At 44.3% G+C, this 11,895-nt stretch overlaps 1 protein-coding gene across 1 annotated transcript in view; it reads right to left on the reverse strand.

Moving 5' to 3' along the window:
* MUSTN1 (musculoskeletal, embryonic nuclear protein 1) overlaps positions 1–9,725 on the reverse strand; it is a 48,574-nt gene extending 38,849 nt beyond the window's left edge. Inside the window, exon 1 of the mRNA XM_085624540.1 lies at positions 9,641–9,725. Within this exon, the coding sequence (XP_085480666.1) occupies positions 9,641–9,655 (15 nt within the window). The 5' untranslated portion in view covers positions 9,656–9,725. The remainder of the gene's footprint in view (positions 1–9,640) is intronic.
* Positions 9,726–11,895: the final 2,170 nt, after the last annotated feature.

Consider the following 11,895-nt stretch of genomic DNA (forward strand, 5'->3'; position numbering starts at 1 on the left):
GAAAGGACAATTCTCAGAACTTTGAAAAGTTGGGACTTTGACTTTTATTTTTTAACTACGGAGGACCGGGACAAGGTGCTGAAATTTCTCCAGTGAAGCCGCACCCAAGGAGTGCAAGAAATCCAGGTCTGTCCAACTTGAAGCTTTCTGAAGCACTAAAAATTGGCTCAGGAGGTCTTGTGGCAAAGGTATATGGCCTCAGGGACCCATGTCCGGCTAAAGATTCCAGCCTCGTCCCACTGGAGGATTCTAACTTACAATAAAGGGAATACGTCCAAAAATAAATCAACCGGGCAAGGCGGCAAACCTATCCAGCCTGCAAAGCGATCCACCGGCTATGAAATACAGGTTTGTCCCGTCCAGAGCTTTTGGTGCCAACAACAACTTTAGCAGGAGCTCAATGATGATGCATTTGTCTTCGATGGACCCCTCACTGACCACAGCCTTGCACCTTGCCCCGCCAGAAGATTTCAACTTCCATAAACAATTACTAAGGGCCTGATTCAGAGTTTGGCAGACAGGTATTCCGTACCCTAACACACCTGTAATAAGGAGGACAGGAGTAACCCATCCTCCAATGTCTAAAGCAGGCCCTAAGTCAGACAGTAAAAATGTTGCTTGGGAAGACACGCTTGGTATGCCCAACCTCAGCTCCATTACAGTTATCTTGAAAATCGCACTGAGCTCCTGGTCAATCTCTAACAGTGACTTTGATTGGCGCTTTACTTTTTCTTGAAGTTTATTTTACCCCATAACTTTAAAAAGTCATATCTCTGCCACCTCTTATCCCATTTTGATGATTGTGGTGTCTTTGATCATATAATGTTGGCTACCATGTAGGTATCGTTCAGGACAGCTTTGAACTGAAAAGGTATTGACTGATTTGCCTCAATTTTTTAACTTGTGGGATCTGCACCAATGTCTGGCAATTAATTAGCTTAGTCAGCTACAGTCCAGCATGCCTATATTCATGCAGTGCCAAACAGGGGGAAAAAGTTGAGAGGGGTGAAAAAAGATGTGTTTTACCATTTCAGCTCCCACAGAAATTTTGCTCATGAATAAAGCAAAAGCGGATGAAAGTAAAATGGTTTTATACCAAACTTTACAATAAAGTAGGTTTTAAAAAATGTGCTTAGGGTGCTTGAAAGAGTTTGAAATGTTGTCATATAAAGTGGCAATTCACTAACTTGTAACTCTATCACATTTAAGTTTTAGACAAATGCGTTTGGCTGATAGAGATCTCTGTAGATTTTTTTTTCACTATCTTTAAAATAGGGAATCAATTTCAGATGATGACTTTCGCGCTGTGTAAAAAAAACAATCCCAGGAAAGAATGGGTTCTAACAGGGGCGGCTCCTCCACTAGGGCAGAGGAGCGTCGCCCCACTGCTTTCTCGCAGTGCGAGAAGCAGAAACATTAAATGGTAATAACTACCATTTTATGTTTCTGCTTCTCGCACTGCGAGAAAGCAAAAGGGTTTGGTTGAAGGCTGACGGGTCTGCTCTGCAAGTAGGACTGAGCAGGTGAGGAGTGGTATGCCCACTCCTGAGTGCGCAATTACTGTTTGGTCGGCCCTCTGTGGCCGCCCAAACCAGTCATGCACACTCTGCCCTTTCTCCATGCAGGCTGCAATGCAGCCTACATGGAGGAAATGGCCTCCCCGTAAACCCCTGCCGTCCCCACCAATCACAACATTGCCAAAGCAGGGTTGTGATTGGCTTAGGGGAGGGGAGGGAGGCTGTCTGCTTCCTGTTCCGGCCAGAGGCAGGAGAGCAGGAGCCGAGAAAACATGGGACCCGGCCGGTAGACAGGTAAGTATTTTTATTAATTATTAAATCTACCAGAGCGTGAACCTCTCTGCACGAACCACTCCGTGCGACCCCCCTCCAGCGAACAATGCCGGCCGCTACTGAATGGGGAGGCCCTATATGAAGTGTCTGAACCCAGGGCAATGGTAGGGGGAGCAAGTGATGTGGGACACTTGATTAACAGACCAGGATAATAAGTAGAAAACACCCCGTTATTCGTGACTCAGAACGCAATCAGAAAAACACTATTTTAATTACAGGTAACAACTGCCATTTTACAAAACATTGTAAATCGAATTCATTTCACAAGTTTAAAAAATGGTGCGAGGCAGAGAAACAGAGAGAACAGAGGCCAAAAAAACACACCAGCGGCCGCTCCAAGGGCCATGAGTCTCAGTGTGTCTTAGGCAAGTTGGCAAAGGGTTTTTGGCCATTTGCACTGGGTGATGGCTGTCCACGGCAGGTTTGTTGCAGGGACAGGCCGTGTAAGCCAACCTTAGCTGCACATTCCTTCTTCCATGCACTGTGGGTGTTGGCCATCCTCAGCAGCAAGAGCGTTGGATGCTGTCGAAGGGCATGTGCCCCGGTTGTTGGAAATAAAATGAATTATAAAGAAATATATAAATGCAATGAAAAAACACTGTTAATATTGTTTCATGGTTGTGATTCAAAGATGCAATACCATTGAAATTCACCCGTTATTGTATGCAACACACACAATGGGCGCCATACCTCACGTCCCCTACAGGGGAGTAACGGAGGTTCCCGCGGTGCGGGGTGGCCCCACACTGTTCACCTCAAACAGGGAACCTCCTTGGGCACGCCAGCTGCAAACAAATGAAACACTCAGAAGCAGCAAGGTATTTAGGGAATGGGTGGCCTCTCACCTTTCAGGGGGACCCCCCTGAGGTTTTGTTACGCCACTGGTTCCCTACCATGAACATTACAACTATTTTCAGGTAGCGCTTGGAAAAAGCAAATCAAGCAAGACTTAAACCCGTGTGTGATGCATTGCAGTACTGCAAGTCACAACTACAGATATACATAGCTCTTCAGATTGGCCGCACTCAAGGCAATGAGGTACTTCAAAAATGACCTTTAATTGTGAGCTTTTCAGAATTATCATTTACATCTTTATATTTCATTTGCTTTTTTTTTTTTCAACACATTTTCCTTGTTAGGATTCCGATCAGATTTTAGCTCCAGGCACTTTTTCTGCTTTTTCCAGGCAATTGGGCACCAAGGACCTACTGTGCACCCACAAAGAATGTAAAGTGAATGCAACATTCTTAAAGCTTGTATGTGCCCCTATATTGCTGTCGGTGCACAGTGCAAGTTTAGGTAGTATGAGCGCTAAACACTGAGCTGGAAATGCTCAGGACATTTGTGTGCGTAGTGTCCAAAGCTGTGCGCCCCCTATCAGTATCAGAAGTACTACTGGTAGAGCAGTGAATACCGAACACACTTTAGGAGCATGACCACCACAGGTAATGCCAATCATGTCATTTCATCAAGCTGGATTAAAGGCAGCTGGAGTGGCAGATACACCGTGGATCTGAAGTCAATTACTCATTTGGGTCCCACCGAGAACCAGCTCTCCAACAGATACATGCTGCCTATCATTAACAAGCATTGGCATAGCCAATAGGTCTCGCTTTTGGGACCTTATAAGTGTTTAGCTGTGCAACAGTTGCATAACTAAATACTTATAAGGTCCCAAAAGCGAGACCTATTGGCTATGCCAATGCTTGTTTCTGTTTATTACTGCTCTGTAGTAATGGCGGTGCACAGGTGCCACCATTACTACATAGAAGTAATAAACAGGAAAAAAACTGTCTCACGGAGAACATCAAAGCGGCCGCGAAAATTAAAGTGATCACGATCAAACCTAAAAGCGGCCGTGCGGCCGCGAAAGTGAGGAGCGCGCGCCCGCGCACATGCACTGTAGCTCTAGGCTACAATGGTAGCACTTTTTTGAGCCCTGACAAAAAGTCTCGCCAGACCAGCGCATGCGCTGGGTCAGGCGAGACCTAAAAAAGAAACCTCTAAGGTGTTTTCAAATTGCATTCCCCAGAGGCTGCTCCTTGGTTTGGAAGTTGTAAACATAAACTGCATGCTGGAGTTCAACAATAAAAACAAATGGATTTGCCAGGTTTTCACCCCCAAGTGAATTCCGGAAAAGGTAGAAGAGAACCCTACTGAAAAAGACAATATTGCCTTGAATATATTAACTATGTCCCTTTACATAAGCCCCTGAGAATGGGAGAGGGTGGGGCATGGCACTGAATGCATGAAAATCATTGCACTTTCCATTCTACAACCTCTGTGCAATTTCATTTATTTTGCTTTTTAAATATCGGCAACAACCAGTATAGACTTTGTACCATCAATTTCTTGCAGATACATATGGTGTGACTGGGTGACTCTGGTGCTTTCCTGCACAATCTGCTAAATAGGTCAGGACTGTCACCTAATCCCTCATGGTGATATGCCTTTAGCGCTATAGTTCCACATCTCAGCCTTATCAATTGTCTTTTTTAATTTGAAAATAGTGGTTGTTTTAAAAATGCCGGCCAATGCCGAGAGTAATAAATACTTTTTTTCAATTTCTACTGTTGCTTAGATTGGAGTGGGAAGGTTATATCAGCCCCATCCAAAGGCCTACACTTTCCCTTCTGTTGTGAAGGCAAGTGTCTGAATGGTACATCTAACCACCCCAATGTCCAACACTTTCTCTGATGATGCTTAGATTGGAGTGGGAATACTAAATCTGGCCCCCTCCAAAATCCGACTCTTTCCCTACTGTTGCTCAGTTTGGAGAGTTAAAAGTTAATTTGACCCCTCTAACGTCCAACACTTTCCACGGTGTTGCTTAGCTTAAAGTGGAAATAGTAATTTCCACCCCTCCAAAGTCCAGAACTTTCACTACTGTTGCTTTGGTTGTCGTGAGGATAGTAAACCTTACCCCTTCAAAGTCTGCGCTTTCCCTTGTGTTGCTTAGGCAGGGTAGAAACAGTACGCCTCACCAATCCAAAGTTCAATAATTTCACCAATGTTGCTTAGGTTGAAGTAGGAATCATAATTTTGACTTCCCGAAGTCCTACATTTTACCCACTGTTGCTAAAGGTGGAGGAGGATTAGTAAATCTCCCCCCTCCTAAGGCAAACACCTTTCCCTTCTGTTACTTAGGCTGAAGTGGGGAAAGAAAAATTGACACCTCCAACATCTGTTTCCTTACTGCTGCTTAGATTGGAGTAGGAACAGTAAGAGAAAATTGCTGACTTATTGCCTAGTAAGGACTCCATCCTTCACACCGACTAACCTAATTTCTCACTGAAGCTACATGTTTTTGACCACATGAGATATGTTTTGGGCAACTTAAATGTTATGGCCCAAAAAGGAAAGTTATCACATTATCACCCACAAGGGTGCTATGTAACAATGCAAGTACAAGTTCATTGATGTGCCAGTGTAATTAAAAACCATATGTCCTATGTCTTAGGCCTGTCATGTGTGATGGGAGATGTGTTAGCAAATATAATACACTTTGAAGGACACTTCTTTCTATAGTTAGATTAGCTTGCCTTTTATCTTCTACTGAAATGTCTCTGCCTGGTGTCCTTCAGACACTCAACTGTAATTTCATCAAATTCCGCATATATCATTCTATTTGAAGTGTTTGTTATATATATCAATGACATAACACAATATAGGTACTGACCTACCTTGAGGTTGTTTACAATATCTAGTATGGGTAAATATTTGTACGTTTTCATAAGAACCACCCAATACAGAACTTTTGCATTTCTGGAAATCTTTGAGTCAGATCACGCTCGGTGGGGTGGATAAAAGGCAGTCAGGGGCTACTGGGCCCCAGTGGTGGGCTTGAGGTTGTTTGCCTCTGGCATCCTTTGGTCCATCTTACTATGGCACTGGAAATTGGGCAAAGTGCAAACATTTCCATGGTTACCTCTCAGAGTAGTGAGGGCGAGTGTTCGCAGGTTTCTCAATGAGGTAGTGTTGGGGTCACAAGCTTAGAACTCAACAATAAACCAAAAGATATAATTCCTTCAATGCCCAGCCAGTGCTTCTCTTTTGGAAATAAAGCACTTTCAATTGCACAGCAGTGCTCAGCATTAGATAATTCAATTTTAGATACAGGGTGATACCCCTGATCATGATTCTGAGCGCAACACCCCATTTGCCCTCACTGTGCTCCGTCCCACCCAGGTGACCCTGGTTAGGACTAGCCCATAGCAAACTTTGGTAGATGCATGAGTAAGGCTCAGGAACAAATTACATTTCCCCATAGATCAAATGTGAAATGAGTTAACTGTTCTAATCATGAGTGGTACCAGCAGCAGCTGCTGGATAGGTCAGAGCAGCTTGAGTCTTTACCAGTCTTGGCTGCCCTGGAATTGTCAGATGAGCTCAGCGGGTTGAACTGCAGGCAGCCTCAGGAGTCACAGCCTGCTTCTTTGGCAACATAAAGTGAGGCTGTTGTGACTCCACCCAGACCGATGCACACAGCCAGGAAGTTAGAAACTGCATGATTCCATACAGGAATAACTTAGGGCAAATGCAACAGCCAGTAGTTGCAGACCTAACTCAGGCCGATACACACAGCAAGGCAGAATCAGCTCACCTCTGGCTGACACACACAGCAGGCAGTTGCAGCCCGACCTGGGCTGATACATTGCACGATTGATGCAGCTCTTTGGCCGATGTATGAATATATGCACTCTTTCATGGTTCTCATGGGAATCTACAGAGAGAGACCGGGCGACCCTCTGTAGCATGGGTCACTGATAGCTTTGGTCTCTCAGGCAGTTCACTTTATATTGCTGTTCCACAGGCCGGCAGCATGCTGGACTGCTACTCATGGACATCCTCTCTTCCTGCAGGGCCAGGCAGACTCCTTACCTCTCTTCTGGGCAGAGGGCATTCCCTTCACTCTTCCACCAGAAAGTTCAGACTTTAGATGATGTCCCACCATTGCTGTCAGGCAAAATGCAGACCTGGTCACACAGCAATCTTTTGAGTACCCTGTGAAAGACTCCCATCCCTGATAATGAAGAACTTGGATCTGGAGCAAATTGGGTCCTTTGGATCCCTCTTTCAGACACATTTCCTAGATGGGTAAGTAGATCCACTGTCTTTAACTTCACTTTGGGGTGGATCTCTTTCAAGTGTTCTTCTCAGGCTGCCCCCCAGACACATCCTCTATGTAAAGAGATGCTTCTCGCAGCAGGTAACAACATGGCAACAATGAAGTGAGAAGATAAGGTACCTGGCTGTCACCCGCCTCCCAGAAACAGTAATCAGGGACAGACCGAACAGTAGGCCGACCTAGAAGCTTCCTTGTCTTGAATAAGAGAAGAGAGAGAGAGAGAGAGAGAGAAACTGCAGTCCCACCCTTAACTGCAACGATCCACCAAATGGCAGTTCTCATGAAGAAGTAATCAGCAGCCTCTTGCCAACAAAGTCTTCATGGAATTTCCAAAGAATTTCTAAAGATAGCTTTGTCTCCATCCTCTACACTTCAGTACCTGGATCTGCATCATTCAAGCTCAGGAATGCAGGCAACACACTTCTACTGTCTGTAGACGTAATCGACATACACAGTGCCAGCACAAGTTTCTGGGTTTCACATAACAATGGAACTTTACACAAGAGCGGTCAGTGGGCCACACTCAATGACACAGATAAAAAGGTTTTGTCCACTATATGATCACAGAACACAGTACGTTGCCAGCACTGTTCCATGTGCCAAACCCAGGACAGTGGCAGTAGTCCTCTCTCCACTATGGGGGCACGCTTGATGCACCCCTGTAAGTCAGAGGACAGGCCTTGACCATGCATACTCAAGGACAGACCTAGACCTCTGAGCACATTCTAGATTGGTGTGACACTAGGGCTAAATTAAAAGTCAGGATACCAGACACACATGAAGTCAGGCACTCAGGTCAGGGGTACTCGCTCATACACCATGGAGGGGAATTCCTCCCCCCCCCCCCCCCATAGATGTTCAGCAACAGTTTTTTTTTTTTATTTTCACCTGGAATATATCGAAGGATCAATTTCAAACAATAAAAATGTATTTACTCTTCATAAAAGAGCAACTTGCCTCTCCCAAACTAGCTGAAGAAATAACACCCTATTGGGCACGGAAATCAAAAAGAATTAGAGACATTTTAAGCTAAGAAACACGCCTTGAAAACCACCCTACTGCTAATTTCTCAAACTGCTGCAAAATGTTATGTGACGAATAAAGTAATATTATTGTTTCCTTTCAGCCTATGTGTAACAACTAGCACAAAGAAAGGAAAGCGAAGATGGTTGAAAAAAATTGTTAACGTTTGTCAAAATGTAATTTCCTATTTTTAAAAAGGCCATTTGCAATTTGTTGATTTTTTTTAGTTCTCAGGTTGTACAGGAGCCTCTACAGTGCACTCTGCATGATATGGGGTGAGAAGGACGGGCTACAGAGGCTGAGGAAGGGGCAATCGCCCCCAAACTGAGCGGCTGTGTGTTAGGGCGACTTGTGACCGGTATGTTAATGTTATGTATTCAGCATTGAACATTATGTTAATCAAATCCAAATATTTAGAATTTCAATCGCCCAATTTGAGAGAGGGTGTGCGGTGGTCAGTGTGTGTGCGTGAGTGCGTATTCAAAAAATAAATGAAACGCGCCAGGCGTCCATCATTCAAGATGAAAAGGGCCATGGGGTCATTTTTCTTGCAAATAAATGTTTGGAATGTATTACAAAGAGAGCAATTGTTATCATGTTTGTTTAGGGATGTATTTATACGGTATGTAAACTCAAGTTCTTTTGATACGAATGTCAGTGGGTGTGTACGTAAAATGCGCTCCCTGCGGCACGTGTTCGGGTAAGTACACCAGGCGCTGCATGGAGGTCACAGCTAGTGCAAACCCCTGCACTAGCGGAGACAACACACGCAACCCAGAGGCAAATACCTTGGAAGGCTGACAAAGCAAGCCGAAAGGTAATGTGTCTTTTGTGAAAAGATTCCTTCAGGCTGCTGATGGAGAAACAGGGGCTAAAAGTCACAAATGGTGTCATTTTGGTTTTAGTCAAACTGTGGAGGAATAGAAAAATACATCTAATGAACCCTTTTTCTTTCATAATATTCAGAATTTGCTGTAATTACCCAAAAGTAATTACCACAAATGTCTCTGGCGAAAAGTTGCAGAAATGACCAGTTGTAGGAGCATTCGCTATATTTGGCAGTAGTAGATACTAGTAATTGTAATTCTAAATTGTAATTGTATTATATGTAGCGCTTACTACCCCCTGACGAGGCGTTGAATCGCTATTTCGGCGAGTAGCAGCTACTCCGGAACCAAAAAATGATTAGTGGTGAATTAGTTCAGTGAAATATGAAATCTTTTGAGTGGTGGATATGTTAGTCTATTATTTAGACTGACAATGATAGCTGTCACTGCGGTGGTCACTAGCAGGTTAATATTTGGAGAGAAAGGCTTTCCCTCAGTGGTGTACACTTGGGCACAGATTTACGGTGACTCCTTTCACTGACATGTCTGTACGAACGTCAGTGAACAATTACAATGCACGACCGTCATTACATAAACTAAGCTACATGATTCTAACAGTGCATAATTGTCAAATAAAACCCAGATAAGTTTAAGTTGTCGTTAAGATAGTTGTTTAAGTTGACTCGTTTTTTTAAACAAACAGCAGAGCCAGCATAAGAAGCGCCGAGAGCAAAAGAACTGTTTTAGTCAAGTATATGGCTTTTCTAAAACCCTGGTTAATTCCCCCAAGAAGTGCCCGTATCAGCCCGTACCTGAGGTTCCGACATGGCCCGTCACTCCAGTACCAATCCGCTTGCTGAAATAGTCCCTCTGCCGGCAGATCCGCGCGCTGAGTGTGCCAGCGCCTGTCAGCTCCCGGTTTATATACTGCCAGCTGCTGCTTAGCATCAAGTCCAACTTAGAGTGTTTCTCTTATTCCCACAGTGATTCAGAGGCAGGCACAGCCATTACCGACAGGTTTATTATTAGCCATGACTTGTCTTTCTAAAACTTTAGGGCCTGTTGTTCAGGCCGATAAAATCTGCCTTGATGAAGACAGACAGCTGTAGTCTTGCACAAACATTTGGTGCCCCGGGCACCGCTACGCCTACTCCGTCTACTGCAGAAGCCTACTGGCTGCAGCGCCTCTATTTATAACCTAAAGGCAGCGCTTTGTTTGGGACCTCCCTGGTGTCTGCTGGCTCCTACACAAGTGGCCCTGCCAAGCACCACCTTGAGTATTAGCCCTTCACAATCTGAACAGCAGATTCGACATCTATGGTTGCATTAATTCACTGGACACTACCTGGCATACTTGGAGGAAGCTGGGCCATCGGATGTGAGTTCAGCTAGCAGCCAGAAGTACTGCTGTGAACTCAGCCTAGTGCGGCGATGAATTAGACCTTTCCAGCGAGGGAACGGAGCGTGTTCCCTCATTCAGGTCTCAACCAGTCATAAACAATTACGACATATGCCAGTTTCGTGTCCTTGCGGTTGCTGGTGGTTTACTGGCGATGTCCTATTTAGGTTTCATTCGCTCGATGTCCTAGCGTTGTTCCTCTGCGCGCCTAAACGTGGAAAATCTGACTTTTCAGTATGTTACAGTCTTGTACTTTCAGCTAATAGCCCACATTAATAGGCATCTTAAATCTATCTATGTATGTTTTGTATTTTTACAGTGCAAATCTATTTGTTTTGCAGCTCTCTCCCTTGTGTGTGCCCCTGCCCTCGCTCACACACACCCGCTCTGAGTTGCAAGCTCTCTCTGGTGTGCTTCCACCCAGAAAACTCCCTCCCTCAATTAATGCTTCAATGAAGGCTGCTTTCTCTGCAACAGCAAGTTAATGGATGGTATGCTTGAATTAATCTCAGTCACTGGCAATTGCTCAGGCCACACCCCAATCACCCACCATGCAACCTCAGTTTGGACCCAACTATATGCAAATGAGCCTTGACCCCGCTCCTCATGAAAATAGTCCCGCCCTGGGTCCAAACTGAGGTAGCATGGTGGAGAAAAAATTATGGATTGGGATTCATCCCAGAGCGATTGCCAGTGGCAGAGATTAATTCAACCATTCCATCCACCACCTGGTTGTTTTTGCATTTGATGCCCTAAGTGCACCAGGTATGCCCACCCGTTGGTACCAGACTCACTGTGCCACTGGACCCAAGGTATACCTGGCTCAAGAGCCCTAGCAAGGGCAAAACAGGTCCTGGGTTGCTTGTGTTTCAGTTCAGGGACGACCTGGCCTGGCAGTTCAAACTGGATTGTCCCAGAGGAGCAGGGTCAAGACTGATTTGCATATGGCTGGGTCCAAACTGAGGTGGCATGGTGGGTAAAAAAGGATGGACTGGGATGCGGCCCTGAGTGATTACCAGAGGCTGAGTTTAATTCAAGCATTCCATCCACCACCATGTCGTTTCTCGACCATACTTCTGGTACAGCGTAAAGTTGCCCACTCTTTACACTTCATTAAACCTAAATATTACTGATACCTGACACAAAATTAATGTGCACTTTGCACATGAGCCCTACTTGTCCTTATGATTCTTGCACATGTTACAACTGACACTGCTGTTGCAGAGAGGTTTTGCTATAGAATTTGAATTTCACATAGAATGATTTACTAATGTTGATAGAAATGTATGTGATGTTTAACTTAGAACCGTCTGCTCTGAACAAAAGATGCTCTTAATGGAAATGTATTGGAGAACAATTTCTTGATGTGGAATAATAAAGAAGTTTACACATAATAATTGAACATATATGCTTTGTTACAATTAAAAGGATTTAGAATTCCGATGTGTTACATATAAACGTGAAACATTTGTAATGAGTAGTATACTTTCAATCATCCTCTTCCCATTATTTCTGCAGCTTTACACACAAACTATAAATGTGTGCAATTATGTCTGTGTAACTGATAGAACTGTTGTTCATGGTTCTAAAGGATCCCTATAAGTGTAAGATATTAATATAGGTTGAACGATAATGTTTCATCAATGTGTGCATTAGTGTTAAGCGCAT

This window comes from Triturus cristatus, chromosome 9 (genome assembly GCF_964204655.1).
Source record: "Triturus cristatus chromosome 9, aTriCri1.1, whole genome shotgun sequence".
Taxonomy (NCBI): domain Eukaryota; kingdom Metazoa; phylum Chordata; class Amphibia; order Caudata; family Salamandridae; genus Triturus; species Triturus cristatus.